This window comes from Podospora pseudocomata, assembly GCF_035222375.1.
Source record: "Podospora pseudocomata strain CBS 415.72m chromosome 1 map unlocalized CBS415.72m_1, whole genome shotgun sequence".
Classification (NCBI taxonomy): domain Eukaryota; kingdom Fungi; phylum Ascomycota; class Sordariomycetes; order Sordariales; family Podosporaceae; genus Podospora; species Podospora pseudocomata.
The window spans coordinates 4,903,023-4,923,991 of NW_026946363.1; the positions used below are offsets into that span (position 1 = coordinate 4,903,023).

At 53.5% G+C, this 20,969-nt stretch overlaps 8 protein-coding genes across 8 annotated transcripts; 4 read left to right on the forward strand and 4 right to left on the reverse strand.

The window, feature by feature from the left end:
- Positions 1–1,837: 1,837 nt before the first annotated feature.
- Positions 1,838–5,303, forward strand: QC762_117010 (uncharacterized protein; the record flags this gene model as incomplete). Its single annotated transcript, XM_062886122.1, has 2 exons — positions 1,838–2,074; positions 2,130–5,303. The coding sequence occupies exons 1-2, from the start codon at positions 2,042–2,044 to the stop codon at positions 5,301–5,303; spliced, it is 3,207 nt and encodes a 1,068-aa protein (XP_062749173.1). The 5' UTR covers positions 1,838–2,041.
- Positions 5,304–5,323: 20 nt separating this feature from the next.
- Positions 5,324–6,885, reverse strand: QC762_117020 (uncharacterized protein; the record flags this gene model as incomplete). Its single annotated transcript, XM_062886123.1, has 3 exons — positions 5,324–5,808; positions 5,898–6,523; positions 6,595–6,885. 3 exons carry the CDS (start codon positions 6,883–6,885, stop codon positions 5,451–5,453), a joined length of 1,275 nt encoding a protein of 424 aa, XP_062749174.1. The 3' UTR covers positions 5,324–5,450.
- A 758-nt stretch (positions 6,886–7,643) lies between these two features.
- Positions 7,644–9,740, reverse strand: RPN5 (proteasome regulatory particle subunit; the record flags this gene model as incomplete). The annotated part of the gene is made up of 3 exons (XM_062886124.1): positions 9,152–9,740; positions 8,310–9,086; positions 7,644–8,255 (listed from the first exon to the last, which is right to left on the reverse strand). The coding sequence occupies exons 1-3, from the start codon at positions 9,233–9,235 to the stop codon at positions 7,644–7,646; spliced, it is 1,473 nt and encodes a 490-aa protein (XP_062749175.1). The 5' UTR covers positions 9,236–9,740.
- On the forward strand, positions 9,655–11,844 carry QC762_117040 (uncharacterized protein; the record flags this gene model as incomplete). Its single annotated transcript, XM_062886125.1, has 2 exons — positions 9,655–11,335; positions 11,388–11,844. Exons 1-2 carry the CDS (start codon positions 10,386–10,388, stop codon positions 11,842–11,844), a joined length of 1,407 nt encoding a protein of 468 aa, XP_062749176.1. The 5' UTR covers positions 9,655–10,385.
- A 2,384-nt stretch (positions 11,845–14,228) lies between these two features.
- On the forward strand, positions 14,229–16,149 carry QC762_117050 (uncharacterized protein; the record flags this gene model as incomplete). Its single annotated transcript, XM_062886126.1, has 3 exons — positions 14,229–14,693; positions 14,753–15,766; positions 15,867–16,149. 3 exons carry the CDS (start codon positions 14,229–14,231, stop codon positions 16,023–16,025), a joined length of 1,638 nt encoding a protein of 545 aa, XP_062749177.1. The 3' UTR covers positions 16,026–16,149.
- QC762_117060 (uncharacterized protein) lies at positions 16,145–18,221 on the reverse strand. Its single transcript, XM_062886127.1, has 2 exons — positions 17,150–18,221; positions 16,145–17,096 (listed from the first exon to the last, which is right to left on the reverse strand). The coding sequence occupies exons 1-2, from the start codon at positions 17,460–17,462 to the stop codon at positions 16,615–16,617; spliced, it is 795 nt and encodes a 264-aa protein (XP_062749178.1). The 5' UTR covers positions 17,463–18,221; the 3' UTR covers positions 16,145–16,614.
- A 578-nt stretch (positions 18,222–18,799) lies between these two features.
- QC762_0016620 (uncharacterized protein) lies at positions 18,800–20,408 on the forward strand (the record flags this gene model as incomplete). The annotated part of the gene is made up of 2 exons (XM_062883035.1): positions 18,800–19,708; positions 20,065–20,408. Exons 1-2 carry the CDS (start codon positions 19,654–19,656, stop codon positions 20,406–20,408), a joined length of 399 nt encoding a protein of 132 aa, XP_062749179.1. The 5' UTR covers positions 18,800–19,653.
- On the reverse strand, positions 18,842–20,543 carry QC762_117065 (uncharacterized protein). Its single transcript, XM_062886128.1, has 2 exons — positions 19,284–20,543; positions 18,842–19,218 (listed from the first exon to the last, which is right to left on the reverse strand). The coding sequence occupies exons 1-2, from the start codon at positions 19,445–19,447 to the stop codon at positions 18,987–18,989; spliced, it is 396 nt and encodes a 131-aa protein (XP_062749180.1). The 5' UTR covers positions 19,448–20,543; the 3' UTR covers positions 18,842–18,986.
- Between the last annotated feature and the right edge of the window lie 426 nt (positions 20,544–20,969).

The following is a 20,969-nucleotide window of genomic DNA, read 5'->3' on the forward strand; positions in this document are numbered from 1 at the left end:
GCGAGGGTTGCCCGGGCCTCCTGTAGGGCAGAACATGGACCTGGAGCGTCAATGGCTCGAACTGGTCTCTCAATTGATGAGAAGACACAAACAGAAGTCGTATCAAAGCTGTCTCTGATTGAAATTGGTCCACCCCCGTCCTCCTGCAGCTTCGTGCATCTCAGGGCGCCACCGACCACACCCACAGGCTGACGGGAGACGGACTAGCCAGCCAGGACCGGGCGCCCACGCCGTACACACGCTTGTGCCGGCATCGTTGATAGGTGGTTGGGGACGCGGTGGGGGCTCTGGGGCCGTGGTGTGCGCAATTGGGGAGGTCGGGAGCAGCTCCCTTTTACTTTCCTCGGCTGCAAGCCAAGGAGAAGAGCAGATCACCAGCAGCTTCGTCTGACAATTGGCTGTTGCATTTGTCAAGGGGGTGTCCCGTCCCAGCCTCTTTTTCCCGTCTGAGAGCTCGTGGGAGAAGGCCATTGGGTCGATAGGGAAGTTCCAGCCATCCACGACTTAATGCACAATTTTATTCGTCTCGTTTGATGTCTCCCGGTCCTCGTATCGATGTCGCACAGGCCGGCCGGCTATCAGTTGTCAGGCTGTCATCGAAACAGATGGCATCTGCCAGACCGCCGCCGTCCCCGAGGTGTCTCCAGCGCCGTCCCCACAAAGTCGATTGCTTTTGCAGCCGGGAGCTGACACGACACGAGGCCTGAAAGTCAAAAAGCTGGACTTCCTCCCCATGCGCTACCGAGGCCATCTTCAAAATCTCCACTGGGAACAGCACACCATTTCCAGTTGTCCCGGCGACTGACCTCCTTTTGCGTCTTCTGCTCCGCCCCTTTGCGGGATCAGCCGCCGAGCAGTCCGATCCTACCCATTAACTGCCGTCACATGCGCGATGCGAGAAGACGGAGCCGACGCAGGGGAAACAGCCGCCGTCGGGGTTTCAGGGACTTTGGGACCTTGTTTACTTGCGACGTCGTCGACATCGTCGTTTGCTCTACCTATGTTGTTCAGGCATCCGGCCGTCTGTCGACTTGAACCTGTTGAGAGTTGTCTGATCAGTTCAACAACCGGTTAACCCGACCCGAAAACCACCCCGAGCGGGAACCAGGGAATCGCTGTCCTGGGTCCTGTCAATGCGTCCGCCGACCGATGACCCGGATCCGAATTCACAATCAGTCCCCCGGGGCACCTGTGCCGGAAGAGACGAGGAAATAAACTTTGGATCTGGAGTCCAGGCTGACTTCAACCTGCTATGGTAAGTTTGTGATAGGGGCGTTCCGGACCATCGATCGATTTCGATTCAAAATTGGGAAATTGGACAAACTAAGCATATGCAAGATGGCGTTTCTGGCTTGATCATGGCGGATTGGTGGCTCTTGATGCTGCACACCGCAAGCTGGAGATCTCGAGCCCAAAGAGCTGGAGATTCAACTCAACAACCTCATTCCCGTTGAGTGCCAGGATTTAACTTTCGACGGTTGCGCACCCCCGGTTGGTGGCTTAATCATGACCGAGGGGGCTGCCATGGGCCTCAACAGACCGCTGTCCGCAGCATAGCGTAAAGGTACGAATTGTAGCACCATCGTAACAACTTTTCCACTGCTTCAATTGATCAGTTTCCGTCTCGTGTGTTGTCTTGTCTGAATATTCCTGTATACGTTCAGCACCAATGGAGGAGGAACTTCAACCACACTGGCAACAGTCAGGTGCTGCCTTTATCGTCGGAGGGCTGCTTGCTGTCTTCGTGTTTGCCGTCATCTACAAGGTGTGCCTGTGTCAATACTGGTTAGAAAGAAACCTCCATCCTCGTTACCTGCGTTCTCGAAACCAGCAAGGCTGCTGCTGTTGAAAAGAAGAGGATCCGAGAAGAGCTTTGCCGTCGCAGTCATAGGCCGAAGAGACAGAAGCTTGGCAGACGTCGAAGGTGCCAGGGGCACTTTTACCCCCACCTTGATTACCCCTCCACAGCTTGCACCAAACTTCCAACTCGGCCCCGGATATCGCTGTCGCAAGCTGAGAAACCGCAAAGAACACAGTCAAAATGAAGCAGAGATTCTCGTCCTTGGACGTAAAGGTGTGTATAACCCCCCGTATATTCTCTTCACACGCATCCTGACCCCGCTTTCCAGGTGATAGCCCACGAGCTCTCCGAAGCCCTCGTCAGCCTCCGCCTAGCCAACATCTACGACCTCAACTCCAAAATCCTCCTCTTCAAGTTCGCCAAACCCGACAACCGCCAACAGCTCCTCATCGAATCCGGCTTCCGCTGCCACCTCACAGACTTTGCCCGCTCCACCGCCCCGGCCCCTTCAGCCTTCGTCACCCGCCTGCGCAAGTTCCTCAAGACCCGGAGAGTCACCAGCGTCTCCCAGATCGGCACAGACAGAATTATCGAGTTTCGATTCTCCGACGGAGCCTACAGGTTATACCTCGAGTTCTTCGCCAGCGGCAACGTCATCCTCACCGATGCCGACTTGACCATCATCGCCCTGTTGCGGAATGTTCCCGAAGGCGAGGGACAAGAGCCACAGCGGGTTGGGCTGAAGTACACCCTCGAAAACAGACAAAACTTTGGCGGCGTTCCGGAGCTCACAAAAGAGCGTCTGAGAGCTGCGTTGAAGACGGCAGCGGAGCATGCGGTTACGAAAAAGGCAAAGAAGAAGGGGGCGGACGAGCTGAGGAGGGGGTTGGCAACTACCATCACCGAGTTGCCCCCTGTGCTGGTTGATCACGTCTTTCGATTAACCGAGTTCAACTCTGCCGCGAAGCCCCTTGAGATTCTGGAGAGCGAGACTTTGCTGGATTCTCTGTTTCGGACGTTGGAGAAGGCGAGGGCGGTGCTGGACGAGGTGACGAGCTCGCCCAGGGCAACGGGATATATCATTGCCAAGCCTAATCCGCGTGCTGTCGAGCAGCCACCAGCGGAGACTGAAGGGGAGACGCAGAAAGAGAAGCCTAGGGGTCTGCTCTATGAAGATTTCCAGCCTTTCCTTCCAAAACAGTTCGAGGATGATCAGGGGCTGACAACACTTTCCTTTGATGGGTACAACAAGACGGTTGACGAGTTCTTCTCTTCTCTCGAGGGACAGAAGCTTGAGTCCAAGTTGCAGGAGCGGGAAGCTACTGCCAAGAGGAAATTGGATGCTGCCCGTCAGGACCAGGCCAAGAGGATCGAGGGGCTGGTTGGTTTTCAGACGTTGAACTTGCGCAAGGCTGCCGCTATTGAGGCCAATATCGAACGTGTTCAAGAGGCTATGGATGCGGTGAATGGGCTGCTTGAGCAGGGCATGGACTGGGTTAACATCAACAAGCTTGTCGAGCGAGAGCAGGCGCAAGGGAACCCCGTGGCCGAGATCATCAAGCTACCTGTGAATCTCGCTGAGAGCACAATTACCCTGTTGCTTGGCGAGGAAGAGGAGGAAGAGGCAGGTGGAGATGAAGATATGGAATTCAACTACGATACCGACGAAGAGGTCGTTGACGCTGCTCCCGAACCTGAGAAGGCCAAGGGGCCGGATAAGCGATTGGCAATCGACATCAACCTCAAACTCTCCGTCTGGAACAATGCTCGGGAATACTACGAGCAAAAGAGGACCGCTGCTGACAAGGAAAAGAAGACCGTTGCGCAGTCGGTTATTGCGCTCAAGAGTGCCGAGCAAAAGATTACAGAGGACTTGCGGAAGGGGCTTAAGCAGGAGAAGCCTGTGCTGCAGCTGATCAGGAAGCAGATGTGGTTTGAGAAGTTCGTCTGGTTTATCTCCTCAGATGGCTATCTCGTGCTTGGTGGGCGAGATGCGCAGCAGAATGAGATTCTGTACAAGCGGTATTTGAAAAAGGGTGACGTGTATGTTCATGCCGATATGCACGGTGCATCTACCGTCATCATCAAGAACAGCCCCAAGACCCCTGATGCGCCAATTCCGCCTTCAACACTGGCTCAGGCGGGTAGCTTGTCGGTGTGCTGCTCGAGTGCGTGGGACAGCAAGGCGGCGATGGGCGCGTGGTGGGTGAATGCCGATCAAGTGTCCAAGTCTGCTCCGACGGGCGAGTACCTCCCGGCCGGGTCCTTCATGGTCAGGGGGAAGAAAAACCCGCTGCCACCGGCTCTTCTGATGCTCGGGTTCGGGTTGATGTTCAGGATATCAGAGGAAAGCAAGGCAAAGCATGTCAAGCATAGGCTGTACGACGGCGATATCGATCTTGCTCCCCCATCGAAGCCCGAGAAGGAGACCGAAAAAGAAGCCGCCCCAGAGCAAGACAACCACGAAGACTCTGGCACCGACGGAGACGACGACGGCCCCGAAGACGAAAAGAGATCCAACCCTCTTCAGTCCAGCGGTAAACCCCAGTCCGAGGACGAAGATGAAGAAGCCCCTGAGCCCCCATCAGACCAACTCTCCAACCTCGACATCGCCCCCGTGGAAGAACAAAAGCAACAAGCTGAACCCGAACCAACCCCCGTCTCCAATTCCGACTCTGAGTCTGACCACGAAGAGGAAGAAAAGGAAATCGGAACTCCCTCCAGAGCCGGCACCTTCACCCCCTCCCAATCCCAACCCCAACCCAACAAGAGACCCCTTAAACGCGGGCAACGCTCCAAAGCCAAAAAGATTGCCCAAAAATACAAAAACCAAGACGAAGACGACCGCGCCTTGATGGAAGAACTCCTCGGTGTGGCTGCTGCACGCAAAAAGGCCGAAGCCGAAGCAGCGGCAAAGAAGCAAAAAGAACTAGACCACCTCGCCGCGATGGAAAAACGGCGCAAACAACAGGAGAGGCAACAAGCACAAATCGCCAAGCACGAAGAAATCCGCAAGATGATGCTTGAAGAAGGTGTGGATATTCTCGACGAGAACGAAAAGGCCGATGCAGGACCGTTGGACAGTCTTGTCGGGACCCCCATGCCAGGGGATGAGATACTGGAGGTTGTGCCTGTTTGTGGACCTTGGAGTGCGCTGGGGAAGTTGAAGTATAAGGTCAAGTTGCAGCCTGGGCAGGTGAAGAAGGGGAAGGCGGTCAAGGAGATTTTTGAGAGGTGGAAGCTGGCTGCCGGCAAAAAGGGGGTTGTTGACCCCAAGGGGGAGGATGGGGAGAAGATGTGGCCTAGGGAGGTGGAGTTGATTAAGGGGGTCAAGGTGGAGGAGGTGCTTGGGGTGGTGCCGGTTGGGAAGGTGACGCTCATGGCCGGGGGTGGGATGTTGGGGGGAGGGGCGGATAAGAAGGGTGGTGGTGGTGGGGGCCAGAGTAAAGGCGGGAAGGGGAAGGGGGGTGGTGGTGGTGGTGGTGGGAAGAAGGGAAGATAAATAAGGTGATGATGTGAAGTTTGGAAAATGTGTGTAGATATTCAATCAGGTGTATTTGACGCTAGCGTGTAAAAAGCGTTGTTTCCACCTCGTCCCAGCTAACCTCTGCGGATTTCATCCCATCTCCCCACCGTATCAAACTTTATACTACCTCTTCCTAACATAAACAAACAACCCCTCGTCCCTCCCGGCAAAGCTTGGCAGAGGCACTTGAACCACCTTTTCCCACTTTCCCCTCTGGTCTTGCGATTCCAACATGAAACTATCCATCGTCCCCTTCCCTCTGCCGAAGGAAGTATACCCGTTCTTGTTTTGAGTCCCGGCCACAACGACGACATCACCTTGATATTCTTTCATCAGATCCTTGGTAAAAGAACCAGAGCCGTCTGGTCCCGTGATGGGGTAGACAAGGAGGAGGATGTGGGATTTGTGTTGAGAATCAGGAAGGGAGTGGAGGTAGGATGTGCCGGTTGTCAAGTGGGTGTCTTTGAGCCAGGTGACTCTCCTAATCAGGGCAGTCAGTGTGTCGCTTATAAAAGAAGGGAAGGTGTTTTTGGTTGCGGAAGATGGATGGATGGGTAAGGGGCAACATACCATTCACTCTGCATATTGTCCACAGCCACAGTCTCCAGCCCACACTGTCTCAGCATAAAACTCCAATATCCACTCCCACTGCCCACGTCCAAAATCTTGAGCGGTGGTGGCTTTTCTTTTTTGGCCTTCTTTTTGGATTCCTTCTTGCCGTTCGTAGCCCCGTTCCCATTTCCATTTTCGGGCCCAATATTGTCATTTCCGTCAGCTGTGCTATCGCCGTTCTTCTTAACCCCCTCCACGGCTAGGGTTTTGATGATGGAAAGACTCTCATAACTGGGAACCACACAGCAAAAATGGTGCATCACCACCGGCAAAACCCAGTGGCTCTTCAACCCCTGACCTCCCACCGGCCCGCACCACTCGAGGTTTTGACAGGTCCATCTCCAGAAGTCAAGATACGGGTTTAATGGCAGTGATGCAACGTTCTTGACCCTGGGGATTTGGAGGGAGGGCCATGCTGGGTTAATGTAGCGTTTTGAGGATAAGTTCTCCGCTACCAAGGCTCGGATGGAAGATTTCCTCGCGTTGGAAACAAAAGACTTTAGCGCCGAGGATGGAGAGAGGGAGGGAGTGAAGAGATTTGTATAGGCGGCTATATCCGTTGTTGACGGGGGAGGAAGGGGTGTCTGGAGGGGGTGTTAGCTAGTCGTGGAGGAGAAGGGGCTGGAAAAGGGTGGGAGGGGTAAACACAATATACCTCACCGTCCTTCGTCCCCTCGTACCACCCATGCAGCCCCTTCTCTGCCCCCATCTCAACCCCCCTCTGCACCTGCCCCAGCGTCACACTAGCCAAAGCATGATACACATAATCGTCCTTCCCCGCCTCCGGCAGACCAAACCACAACCTCACCGCCCCTTCAAAATCATTCCTCTCCTCCAACAACTTCAAAGCAGCTTGATGCCTGTCGTGATCACCCACTGCCTTCTCCGGCTCAAAGTCGGGATTGCCGACGCAGTGAACAAACGGTTTGGGTGTCTTGGTTGGCATTTTCAGTAGTAGTAGTAGGAAGGTTGTCTATTTACTTTGGGAACATCCACTTCGCGAAAAGAAAATTTCATCTGAAGTTTTTGGAGGTTGCTTTGGTAAAGTCAAAGGGCAACGACCCAAACACATCCAGGCCGGAAGCGATGATGTCATTGCTCTGTTTGTCAACCACCACCAAGCTCATTTTCCATCTCCACTACAACTATCACCTCCACCCATCACACAGGAAATGACATTTTATCACATTCCAAAGAGCATTGAACATACATATACTATGAGGCCAGAGTAATTATAATCTCGCTAAAATTCCCGTTGGGTGCTGCTGCGCTACTCTACAGTAAAACAACACCGAGACCGCCAGTCAGATCCCGTTTACACGCATACGTCTTCAAAACAGCAGCAGTCAGCATGGTGGGTTCGATTCTTCTCCAGTCTCGCTATCATATTCGTTAATTCGGATCAAGACTTGATGCCAACCTCGGTATGCATGTGTACCCGGGACCGCAGGTGTAACCCGGGACCGCAGGTGTGCTCGCAACCGCAGGTGTTTCCAGCATAAAACGCGGGCCTACATGCCATCTGAGGCGCCTCCTCATTCTATACCATGATTGATATGTTAGGAGATGTACTCTCGCTACCATCAACTCCCTGCCTTCTCCAAAGAAGAGTCACCAGCATCCATTCCCCGCCCAAACTGGGAATCCAAGTAGAGAGAAGTTTGGAGATTCGAATTCGCGAGGGGTCAAACGCCTTGTACCCTTCTAACGCCTCGAAGGCTTGCTCTTGGTTTGTTTCACGCCTGGCTGAATTCGAGCCATCATCTCCTCCTTTGTGATCAAGTGATCAACCCGCTCCAGGTGACCCAACAGGCTCTTCATGTTGAAGCTCCACTCGTTCAAGATATCATCAGCATCGCGAGGCTTGGCAAAGTTGACGATGCGGGCAGGCCGGTCAATCTTGGCATACACTGTCTTGGATGTCACCAGCTCGCTGATGTACTTCTCCGTCTCTTCCTCGGTCAGATCCAGGAGTTGTGTCAGACGGCCCATCCGGATGCGGGTGTAGTACTTGGCCACCACGCGCACATTGTGCTCAATCACACGCTTGCGCAAGTCTTGCCATCTGCCAAACGCCTTCTCATCGCCCGATTGTCCCTCGGCTGAATCAAAGATCTCGGTGCTGCACAAATGGGGGCCGAACATCTTGGATACTTGAGGCCACCGCATCAGCTCCTGTACCGTAAAGAGCTCCAAGAGCTCAGCATCCTCCGGAACGGCCGTGTTTCGCGTGTCCTTGTGAATGCGGTGGAGCAAATCGTGTTGCTCGTTGTCGTATGGTGCCAGGATGATGAAGTAGATGATTCTCTGCAGGACCTGATAAAGAGTCAGCTTGTGAAACTACCAACAGTGGGCGAAGAAGAAACATACAGCTCGTAGTTTGATGGGGTCCTCCTCCACCGTCTCCGTGTCAAGCACTTGTCGGTAGTGCTTGCAAACATCCAGGTATTTGGAGTCATGCTTGGCGAGCGTGATCTGTTGCTCGTAGTACCGGAGCTTGAGATCTGTGACATCGTCCTCCTTTACCTCTGGTACCTCTTCGCCGGCCTTCGCCTTCTTCTCACGTTCCTGCTGCTCCTTGTCAAGCTGCTCCTGTGTCTTTTTAGGCTTGCGCGCCAGGTATCTGGTGCTGATTTTACGACTGAGAATACCGGCTTGGGTCCAGTCGCCAATTTCAATGCACAGAGCCACCTGCGCCAGAATAAATTCGGTCTTTTCCCGACGTTCCATAGAACCAAACGTCTCGACCTGGAGCTCGCACAGAATATCCGTCGCCGCCTTTAGATCGCCTTGTTGCTTCTTGATGTCTGACAGAATCTTGGTCACACGCGCCCGCTCGACCTCGACAAAGATCTTGCCCTCGGTAACGGTACGGAGGGTCTCGATGACGGAGAGCTTGATCTCTAGGGTGGGGGTCTGGTCGAGGAAGTCCATGACGGTTTGTACCATCTTGGTGATGGCCTGTTTGAGTTGGCCATGCTTCTTGGAGAGGATAAGGGTCTGTTCGCTGAGGAGGGCCCAGTCACCGGCATTCTTGCAGAGGGTAACGATGGCGATGAGGATTCGGGATGTGGAGGCGAGATCGGATGCCTGACGGGCTTGCTTCTCAAGAATAGACAGCTTTTCGATAGCACCCTGGAGATCCGTCTGTTTTCCCGCGGAACCGTCAGTGAAAATACAATGCAACGATGAACCCACCCAATACACAGTACCTTTGCGAGCTGCTCAGCCTCGGGAAGCTGCTGGTCCACCTCCTTGGAGTAGTCCTTCTCAGGCTTGAACGCAGCGTCCGCCATTGTGAGAAGTGCGATGGATTAGTGTATCTGGTGCGTTCTGTGTTGTCGAATGCTATTTCGGAGCTGTGCGCAGACAGAAAGTTGGTCTCGTGGAAAAGAAAATGGCTGTCTTGAAGTGGCTTGTGGTTGATGTCGAGTGGTGTTGCTGAAGGCAAGCCCCAGTCTCCAGCTCAGCCCACGTCAGTTCGCTCTGCCTACCACGAGGCTGGGCTTGGCAGCTCGTTTGAGGCTGGAGCTAGGACCAGCCCCACCTTTCAGCAGCTTTCTAGCCACAGTGTGTGGCTGATGCTCTATCAGTCATCACCAGGATCACAGAGGTACCTTCCAGGTCCACAGCTGCAAGGCACGGACAGAGACAAAGAACAGTCCGGGTGGGGCCATGCCCTCGTATGGCTTCCAGGCCCCTTCCATTTCTAATCCAACAACTCTCTAATGGAACAAGTCCTTCGTTCGGTGTCCGATGCATGTCCGGTTGACCCAGATCTTGGACGAAAGATAAACCAAAGTATATCGGAGGGTTTTGGTGCTTGTATATGTGTACAGAGTGCCTGTGAGCATGTGTATGATGAACAGATCTTCTTCGCGGGCGGAACGGGTTACCCGTTGCTTTGAAAGCAGCGCACTCCCGTTGCCACCAGCTCATCTATCCATGTGCTGCACCTGACAAGCAGACGGGGTTTTTCCAGTCTTCTCTCCCAATCTGATTGGTATCCCGACAATTCAGTAGGGTTCGAGATCCTGCATCTGCAATCTCTTTTCGCCCTCCCTCCCAGCGGTTGGGATGTCCCTGAACAGAGCCTGTCACTTCGGCTCTTGAACCCAGGCACCACCCCCCACCGCAGCCACGAGCTACCCCAAGCTTGGAGATCACTGGACCCCTGGCGGTCCACTCGCCTGTCTTTCTTTCAATAAGAATCACACGCTCCTCTTTTCGCGATCCCAGATCTCTGTTTCAACCTAACTCAGGTACAAGTGTTCAGTCTCCTGCCGCCGGCTCTGTCTTTGTGAGCAACCACCGGCCAACCCGACAATCGATATTTTATCCCTGGAGTGCTTTTTGCCGTGTCGCACCACCCAAACGACGAGTTGCTCGTCATTGTTGTACGCTCATCATCGCTGTTCATTCAAAAAAAAAAAAAAAGACGGCACGATGGTTCAGTCACAGGGCAAGCCATCCACGCCGATTTTGCCAGGTCCAATGCACGAGGGTATAGCCCAGCCAAAAGATGGGCCATCGGATTCATCCAACGCGGCTTCAAACGCTACCACTCAACTAACCTTGACCGGACCCCAGGACCTTCTCAACAGCACAAAGGGTCATGACCTGCCTGGCCGAGCCTCATTTGACAGTCTTTCGTCTGACCTCGGAAGGCCTTCTCTGTCCACCGAAAGCAACCGCTCGGTATTCTCTCTAGCACAAAATTACCACGTCGGCAACTCTTCAGAATCGCTAGACACTGCCTACTCGGCAGATTTGACCCTACCACCCATCCAGCTTCCTCCCATACAGCACCTGCCCCACCACAACCAGGACAGCGACTCTGACGAGGACACAGATCAAGACCAAACCGCTGCACAGCAGGCAGAAGAAGGCAGTATCATTGTTGATTCCGACGACCTGGGTACTGATGACGGTTACGGCTCTGACACAAACACCACGGCCTCCACGTCACTGGCAGATAGTGTGAGGGAGTTCATCTACGAGAACGGGCGGAGATATCACAAGTTCCGGGAGGGCATGTACAACTTCCCTAACGATGATGTGGAGCAGCAGAGGGAGGATATGAAGCATCAGATGGTCAAGCTGCTTTGTGGGAAGTTGTTCTTTGCGCCACTTGACAGGCCGCAGCAGGTTCTGGATATTGGGACGGGGACGGGGATATGGGCCATTGAGATGGCGGATGAGTTCGTGGGGGCCGAGGTGCTGGGGGTGGATTTGAGTCCGCATCAGCCGGACTGGGTCCCACCCAATGTCAAGTTCATGATTGACGACGTGGAGAGCCCATGGCTGCACCCGAGTAATCATTTTGACTATATCCACTCGAGGCACACGGTTATGGCCATCAAAGACTGGCCGAGGTTGATGAGACGGGCGCAGGAGTAAGTTTCCTACAAGATGTGGAAAAACGAGATTTGGCTGACAAAGGAATAGATGCATGAGGCCCGGGGGTTGGTTTGAAATGCAAGAGGTGTATCATTTTCCAATTTCAGTGAACGACTCGATGCCGCCGAACCATCCTATCGCGCGGTACTGGTCTTTGATCAACGAGGGTTTAGAACGGCTCGGTGTCGACTTCCACGCCGTTGCCGGGGGCAAGCTTGCGAACAAGATGCGTGACGCTGGGTTTGTCAATGTCACGGAGAGGGTGCTGCAGATACCCATTGGGACGTGGCCCAAGAACAGGATCTTGAAAACGGTGGGATTGTATTGGAGGACTATTTTACTTGACGGCATCCAGGCAATTGCTCTTGGTCCCTTGACAAGAGGGCTTGGGTGGTCACAGTCGGACGTGGAGATGCTGCTGATGGAGGTTAGGAGAGCATACAAGGACAACAGCTGCTTGTTGTATATGCCGTTTCACATCATCTACGGACAGAAACCGGCGTGATGGACAGTATTCGGGATTGTTTGGGGGTTATTTGTTTCACGGTCATGCACGATACCAACATTTGTTCTTCTTTTGGATAATGCACGTCATGTCTGAATCCTTCCCGATGTCAAGGAACGCATGGATCTTGTGCTGCCAGTGCCGATGTGGTATCTCTCCTGTCAAAGGGCTTTGAGCTGTCAACACAACATGAAGAGGCCAACCACATGTGTGAGACAAGCACCACGCAGGAGAAGGGCGGCGGAAGCTTGACCCTCTTACCCAAGATGACAGCTTATCACACATGTTTTCTCATGACCAATGTACGCTAATGCGGTGAGCCTATTTTCACCTTGTTCACCACATGTATGTCATACGCCCCCCGCCGTGATTCGACAGGAGTTGTCCTGAGTGGAGAAGTATACCAGACCCGACAGAACGACAGCGAACTGCTGTACGGGTACCATGACCATGATGCGGAGCGGCTAGACTGCTAGAGAAGAACCAGAAACAGAAGCTATGGATACCGGTGGGTTGTGGCCGTTGTCCCCACCCTCCCGCGCTGCCCGCCGAGACCAGCAATTTTACCCGTTTGGCTGGGGGAAATTTCCGAACATCCCGTCAATCACCTCCTCAACACTTCCCCCGGGGCGGGCGCCGGGCAGTTTCCAAGAGACCGGAACCTACCCAAGAGCTGCAAATCGACCAATGAATCACCCACTTCCTTGCTTGTGTTGCTCTCTGATTGGGCATAATTAGGACACCACCATTGCATGTCTGGGCAGAGACACTACTCAGTGGGACATGGGCATCTCTGTTCCCGGCACCCTTCCCCTTGCCTTCGTCTCTCCGAAACAGGACCCATGGGTATTTTGCGCCATCCCCCACCACGGAGGAACCACGCTCGAACCACCACCACCACAACGACCCGACACCTTGGCTGCTTAATCTAGGATAATTTGCCGGATTGGCCTGCATGGCTTGCAGGAAAGAGAAGTTTTGATCTATTGTGATAGGCCGGGAAGTTCCGACTGGGTTTCCAGGGACACGGTTGTCGATTTTGGTGATGATGCTGGAGGCATCTTGACGATGATTTTGGCCGGTAGGTAGACCAGAGTCAAATACCGAAAAGAATCGGTAGGACCAACTTGACGGCATCACGGATCTTACTTGAGAAGAAGACGATAGTTTGCTGCGAATTACCACACTATCCTCCTTCGCGGATGCATTAGCCTGCACAGAAAGGAGCTGTCTCGCTGCACCTGCAGGGGCAGGCACCCACGACATGGTTCCATACTGGGGACGCTCCGGGCAGCGGGGCATGGGCAGGTCGAACGGAGTCCCAACTGGAGTCGCGGCTCACCCCTTTTGGCCCTTTGGAATCATGGGATTATCCCTCCAAAGGGGGCCTGGTGCCTTCACAAACCCCCTCTTGGCCATCCTTGGGGTGGAATGGCCCGTCTGCTGGGTCTTTTGCCAAAAGGCGATAAAGCGTCGGCAACCTGCGTTTCTTGCTTTGACGGTAAGACTTTTTTTCTCCCGGTTATGTGCGTGAAGGACCTCTAGCATCACGGACTGCAATCCTCTCTCATTTTCCCTCCCATCCGACAAAAGAAGCATATCAAAGATACTGATCTTTGTACTTGCAAGGAGACCCCTGTCATCCCTTTTCACACACCACACACATACACACAAACCATCACGAAGCTCAACCGCAGATATATCGACCGATCGACTGCCTTCTGGCCTTCTGCCCTTGTTCTCCAAGCCGGACGTGATCACTTATTAGCATTGCTATTTTTATTCATTTTTTCGCTGACGTTCATAACTGGAGTTTTTGTATCTCGGTGTAACCACATTAATGAGACAATCCCATGCCATTTCTGCATAGTACGTTTACCAGCGAGACGGCCCCGGGTCGCCTTGTCCCACATGGGAACCTTCCTGTCGGATCCTGGCTTATACAGACTTATAGGAACTCTTGACTCCAGGTTTCACCTCGTGGTGGCTCATCGTTGAATTTTGATACTTGCGGGTATGTGACCTTTTCTTTTGTTGCTGGCGCCTGTAGGCCAACATGTATACACGCATACATCTTGGGACGTGATCACTTCCGGCTGCTTATCGTCTGGGGGCCATATGATCGAGATGTGGCTTATAATTGACTGTTTAAGAGCGAGCTACTCATCATCCTTCCGCCATTATCTCCCTTTGGATACTCATCTGATCTCACCCCCGAGCAGAAATCGCACCGGTTGGACTCGGCTGACGGATCCTCCCTAATAGGACGGTTCAACTAGCGGAATTCAGTTCGGTATCCCCGGTTTTTTCGGAGGACATAAGTTGTCATTGTGTAATTCAGTTTTGCCTCTATCGACAAAGAACCACACTTGAAATCGCCCAACATGGCCAAACTCAAGCTCAGTTCCATCTTCAGCACCAGCAGCTCCAACAATGCTGCCTCGACAACAGAGGGAGAGACCAAAGACCTCAAAAAGTCCAACCGCCGCTCCTTCTCGGCCCTCTCTGCTTCCCTCCTCGGTACCAAGGACACGGAGACGAACGGTACTAGCGCTGCTACCTCGTCCAAGTCTGCTACCCCATCCGTGGCCCCGGGTCCGGCGGCGCCGGCCACAACGTCAGAGATGGTCGCCCTGGCCCAAAAGATCACCAGGGAGACGGAGAAGCTCGAGGCCTACATGAAGGAGCATGACCTCCCCATGTCGAGCTTTGACGCCAGTGCCCCGGCAGATTTCCCCAAGCTGCCGGATGAAATTGCCCAGAGCAGGAAGGCGATTATTTCGGCGACGAAGGAGCTGGGGCTGTTGGCTCATGGGCCGAGGGAGAGTGTGAGATGGGGGATTTGGGAGGTGTGTTTTTTTTATTCTTCGCTCCCATCACCACCTCACAATACTGACTTGTGCTCCAGTTCCTTGACACGCTCGCCCTCGCCGCCATCAACCACTATGGCATCGCCAAGCTCGTTCCCCTCGACGCCCCCATCTCCCTCGCCGATCTCCAGGCCAAAACCACGCTCGATCCCACCAACCTCGCCCGTTTGATCCGTCTCGCCATCACCAACAAGATCTTTTACGAGCCCACCCCCGGCTTCATCGCCCACACGGCCGCCTCCAGGGTCCTGGCAGAGGACTCTGACCTCCAGGCCTGGGTCGGCTTCAACGGGGAGGACATCCTCCCCGCCTCCGCCCACGTCCTCCAAGCCCTGCAAACCCACCCCGAGGCCACCTCCCTCACCCGGACCGGGTTCCAGTTTGCCTTCAACACCGTCGACAAAGAACCCATGTTTGTCACCTTTGGCAAGGACCCCGACAGAGCCAAGCGCATGGGGAAAGCGATGGTGTCGCTGACGGGTGGGGAGGGCTACGAGCCGTTTTGGTTCGTCGACGTGGAAAAGGGGGGGTATGACTTCGGTGAGATTGACGCGAGGGGGGGAACGTTGGTCGACGTGGGCGGCAGCCACGGCTTCATGTGCGTCGCCCTGGCGGAGAGGTGGAAGAATATGAAGTTTGTCGTGCAGGACCTGCAGAAGACGGTCGACAGCGCGCCGAAGCCGATCTCGTCCGACGCTCAGGTCGCCGAGCGGATCACGCTGCTGCCTCACGATTTCTTTACCGAGCAGGTGACTAAGGAGGCGGACGTCTACTTCTTCCGCTGGATCCTCCACAATTACTCGACCCCCTACGCGCTCCAGATCCTCCGCAACCTCGTCCCCGCCCTCAAGCCGGGCGCCCGCATCATTATTAATGATCACTGCCTGTTTGAGGGGTCGGGGCAGGAAGACCCCTGGGACGAAAAGGTCATGCGCCGCATGGATGTCGTGATGCTCAGTCTGCTCAACGCGCAGGAGCGTACCGAGTCCGAGTTCAGAGAGTTGTTCGCCAAGGCCGGGGAGGGGAATCAAAAGGGGGAGTTTGTTTTCAAGGTAATATTTTTTTTTTATTTTTTTTTTTTTTACTTTTCTCAACAATACGTCTCTTTTTGCTTATAGTGAATGTTGGCTGACAGAGTTGGGGGGAAAATAGGGCGTCAAAAGACCAGAGGGCTGCAGAATGAGTATCATCGAGGCGGTCTGGCAGCTCAGGGAGGAGGCTCCTACTGTTGCGGCTGTCGAGGAGGTCAAGGAAGGGGAGGAGACCCCTGCTGCTGTTGAAGAGCCCAAGACTGAGGAAAAGGCTGAGTGAAAGGATGCTTTCAAGATTTGCTGAGCACGTTACTGTTTCATAAGGGCCCATTTGTTTAGCGCGCAACAAGCATCATTCATAGTTACATAATTCATAGTTTGAATCATCCAAAAATGTTCTCTCCAGTTTCGTGATTGCTAAAATGAGCGTAGATTTGCCATTGCCACAAGCATGCTCTCATGACCTGTCGTCCACGACGATCGAGACATGCATCCTATACATCGCTTGCTCCATCAACTTTAAGCAACTATCTGTGCCAGAAATAAGAAAAGGACATGACTGAAACGGTATATAGTACAACGATTATCCATGCCTTCCATCGTCCACCCCCCTCAGCCTATCAGTGAACGAGTTTGATGCCCATGCCCCCAACATCAGCACCGATATTCTCCCCCTTACTGCAGCATGGACCCCCAAGACGCTTCTCTCCACGCCCCCGAGCTTGTGGTGTTGTTGTCGGTGTAGCAGCAAAATCCGTTGTCGAGGTTGTTGTGCCATCCACTAGGGGCTCATCCTGGTGTTTTATTGGCGCGGACTGTTCCTCCTCAATCGGTAGTTCCGGACCGTCAGCATGACACCCTTTGTGATTTCAGCACGTCTTTCCCGTCATTGTCTGCGGCTGCTGGCGCAAAGGCTCCGATGAAGGTCTTTTTCTCTGCTCGGAAGATTGCTTCCCCTTCCCAGCACCGACTGGCCGTGGAGGCGGGGGCGTGCTCGTGCCACGAACCGGACGTGGGCTGGCAGGGAGTCCAGGACGTGTAACGATCAACCGAGGCACCGTCAGTCCTGCATTTCCTGGGGGGCTTCCGTTCACTCCATGACCACTGTTTTCTGTGGCCAAGTTGGTTGCTGGAGCCCTCGTGCCGTTGAGAAGCTTGCTGACTGCCCGGTCGAGGATGAGGTGGTGAAGCGCAAAGATGTGAGTCGTGATGGTGTTGTCATTGCGCTCGGCCTGGGCTTTGTGGTGTTCGAATCTGTGTTTGTCTATAAGCTCCCACCTCAGTTTTCTCCACATGCGAGTTTCGCCGTCATCGTCAAGGCCGGCAAGGGAGCATCTTTGAAGGATCTTTTCTGTGTCGAAATCAGTATGCTGTTCATGTTGAGAGACAAACGATTCGTCATACCACAATGCTCAATATCAGCCCCGGCCTTTTGTATGATGAGGTCAATCCGCTGCTTGCTCTCAGGCTGAGACGATAGCAGGTGGTTGTGTTGCTCCCAGAGCCCCCTAAGCTCTCCCAAATGGTTGGAGTAAGAATTCACGGTGGCGATACACCGTTGCAAGTCCGACTGTTCCAGCTCCGCCGAGGTCTCAGACGGAGACAACAGGGACCTACTCTTCGTCTTCACATGGCGATGGACGCTGGACACCAGCCGGCGCAACTTTCCAGTGTTGTGGGCAGGTTGGTTCGCGGACGACGACGGCGGCAGCTCCATTGTCTGACGAGAAATCCAAAAAGGGGATGGTCCCAAATTTTGTGTCGTCCACTGAAGATCTGAAAGTTGGTGTGATCAAGGAGGCATGACGGCAAGAAAAAAAAAGTTCCCACGTGTGTGAGACGGGAGAAGGTAAGGTAAACAGAGACAGGATTGGAAACAACCAAGACACGAGGCCTTAGCCCGTACCGAATAGTGTTTTATGGCGAGATTTTTTTCCCACTCATGACGCACTGGAGATCTGTGGGACGGTCGGGTACGAGTCGGCCGTCGTGAAAAGGGGGGGAATGGTTCGAGTATGCAACTTGTTTTCGTCGGACCGGTTGCCGTAATACCGTCCATATAAAGCTGTCTCTTTTCACTGGACTTGTGCTGGCGCGCGGCATGACCAACAACAAACAAGACCCTCGAGCGAGTTCGGAAAGGGTGGATGGGGGGAGGGAGCGGGCGGTTGACAGCAAGCATCCGAAACAGTGAGGGGAGCATATCATGTCGTGCGACGACATAGATGGATTTGTTGAGTGTTTAATCCTCTTGGTTTCTTAGAGGAAAAAATATGCCTTATTAAAGGAAAAGGGTAACGTCGCAAAACGATCCGCGCAGTTCTGTAGTGGCAAAAATGACATTCGACTGAGCCTCAGGATCTCGGTATGGTCCAAGTTGAAAGCGATGTGTTTTTCCGTGTCCAACGGAAATGAAACCTCAAGGTCCCGTTTTGTGCAAGGTCAAATTGCCAGCAGGAGTTGGCGGCTGTCAAAACTAGGACCTTAGAGCAGATGAAGACGGGAGGCTCGACTGACGTGGCCGTGGGTAATGAGGTCATGCCTTTCAATCAGGTGGGTTGTTTGTGTGCCACGGTTTGTGCTAAATAATGATTCTCATAGCTGTTGACGGGCAACTGTTCGCTCAGTCAAGAAGTTGAGTACGCGTTACTAAGATGCACTTGGGACTCGAGAATAACAGGCTGAATCAAGGGTGTCAAGCCATCAACTTCAAGCAAATTATTTGGACTTCTCGTCAGTTCTGACCAGTATTTGTGACATCAGGGTGTGTGTACCTCAGGGGCAAGTGGGACTTCCCCAATGTAAACAAACAGCCAACATCGAGCTGCTCCCTCCACATTGCTCCTACGGTATATGTACCAGTTCCTCGCACCTTTTCCTCGCACCTTTCATCACCGAACGAGACTCCCAACTCGGCTCTTGCCAAATGACTTAGCAGTATTGGGAGTCGCGGCACGGACTTGGGTAAGGACCAAGGAGGACCAAAGAGGACCAAAGAGTACCAAGGGGCGTCCGTTCGAGTCAAAGTAAAACCTGTGATTTTCGTAGCCGAGTACCTCTCATTAGGGACTGCGTTGCTTGGTGAGCTTTTTGCACTTTCTACTACCTTTGTAGGTACGGTTCCAACTACGGCTTTTCTTCTTCGATTGCCTTCTGCTTCTTTTTCTTTTAATCTTCCTCCTTTACTCGTACCGCCTGCGGACAATGAATTGTCCGACGAGAGTTCGCCGTCTTGCCCAATCTATTGGATAGACCAATTGGCCGACTTGCCGCCACAGGTCACTGTTCCCTGTCCGCCAACACGCAAAACACCGTCGAGAGTCGCCTGATACTTTGAGATCGCCAACTTGACAATCTCAGCCGCATCCTGGTTGCCAAAGGTAATCTCGTTGCCATCGCCATTGACCCGAACTTGGAGGTGGCAGCTAGCAGATGCAGCAAGCTGCACCTGACCGTCAGAGGCCTTGTAAGTACTATTTAGGCGTTAGCTGGACCGTTGTCAAGGTGGTGTCTGGGGGCTGGAAGGACTTGCATGGACCATTCTTGGCTCTCGCCGGTGGCTTGGATGGCGTAGCAGTCCATCTCGGCGGGTGAGTTCCAGAGAGTCTCTCTCACATCGGCTGTGTAGCTCTGGCAGTTCTTGATGGCTTCGGCGACGGTGAAGAGACCGATGAAGGTGATGGCAAAATTGGCGAGCTGCATGGTAGCGGTTGGTGAGAGTTAGAATTCGAGGAACAAGCTGAACTGAGATTGACTGATGGTGAAAGCTGGATACTGACAGCCAGATGTTCAGAACTGCTGGTGAGGGAGGTATAAGTACCACCAGCATCAAAAAGCAAGCGGCATTTCGAACCCACCTTCTCCTCCTGTTGATGGAGTTATGGCCACCGGCGGTTTGATGAGCCGCTATGTATCCATACCGGTCGACAGACAAGGTTATAATTCTTCACCGGTTTGACGGCGGTAAGTAAACATGACGAAATTCCTCGGTCTCTTGATGTTTTCGGCTGACACACAAAGAGGTGTTCTTCTCCACACACCAGCTGATAGTTAAGAACTGGCGGAAACCATGACATCAATGATGCTCGAGGTCTTCTGAAGTCAAGAGGCTTCGGGCCTGAGAGAGAGCGCGTTTTCTCGCGGCTCAAGCTCAAGACGCAGCCAAACAGTTAGCTGGCCGCAGCTGCCATAGAGGAGTGGTCGACAGAGAACCTAGAGGAGCAGGAACGCTTGTCCTGTCGCTCGTTCCTGCTCCAGCGGTTCATTTGTCTTTGACAAGTTAATCTCACGCCGTTAATTGCTTCCAGAAACTTCCTCAGTATCTGTCCAAGAACCACCTGTCGAGTTCCAGATCGAAAGCGCAAAACACGACGACACACCTTCCCCTCTTAAATCAGACATCCGCCTGATCTTCGAGACACCAACTCCTACTTCGATCGTTCTGATGAAGCTGAACTGCCGACGTGCCACCGTGTCCCCAGCCCAGGGCCCCGTTGTCTCTGGTCTTGACACCGATTCCGCCCCCGCACCTCGCTGCGAGCAATCTATTCGTTATCTCCCGGGGATGACAAAGAGTCTTCTGGCGCAATGCAATACGCATGTCTTGGTGCGGGAGGAGGCAAAAGGAAGACCGATGGCCGCCACCGTGGGAGACAACATATAGATATCAGAGACAGCATCACCCTCCTATCACCATCCCAGGCATTGGATCGCGCCGTTTCATAACACAGCATCAGATCCTGCTGCACCCACAGATGCCGCAATCCACCAGTACCTTCCCCCAAGGCCAACCTTCGGCAACGGCACTGCAACGCGCATGGTTCTGTCTGTGTCACCACGCGGGAAGACCGGACGGACGCGGTCCCATATCCAGAATCCTCCCGCAGTTTCCCTAAACCAGAAGGGGACACCTGAGACCAGATCACCTCAGATAGATACGAGTGATCATACTGGTCATACATGACACAAAGTCAGATGAGCATACGGAAGGGAGGCCATCGAGATTTCCCTCGCCCTGTTTCACCTGATTCCACCAGCTCTCGAAGAACAAGAAGAGCAAGGCATAGTCCCCAAGATCTGGTGAATCAGGCCTCTCTGATGGAGTTCAGCCACGCGCCCTGTACCCCGAAACCACCACTTCCCAGTGACTCTCATATGCAGCTGCCCTCTCAGCGTTCTGGTCTGCGTATGGTATCCTGGTCCAGAAAGAGCATCTTGTATGCGC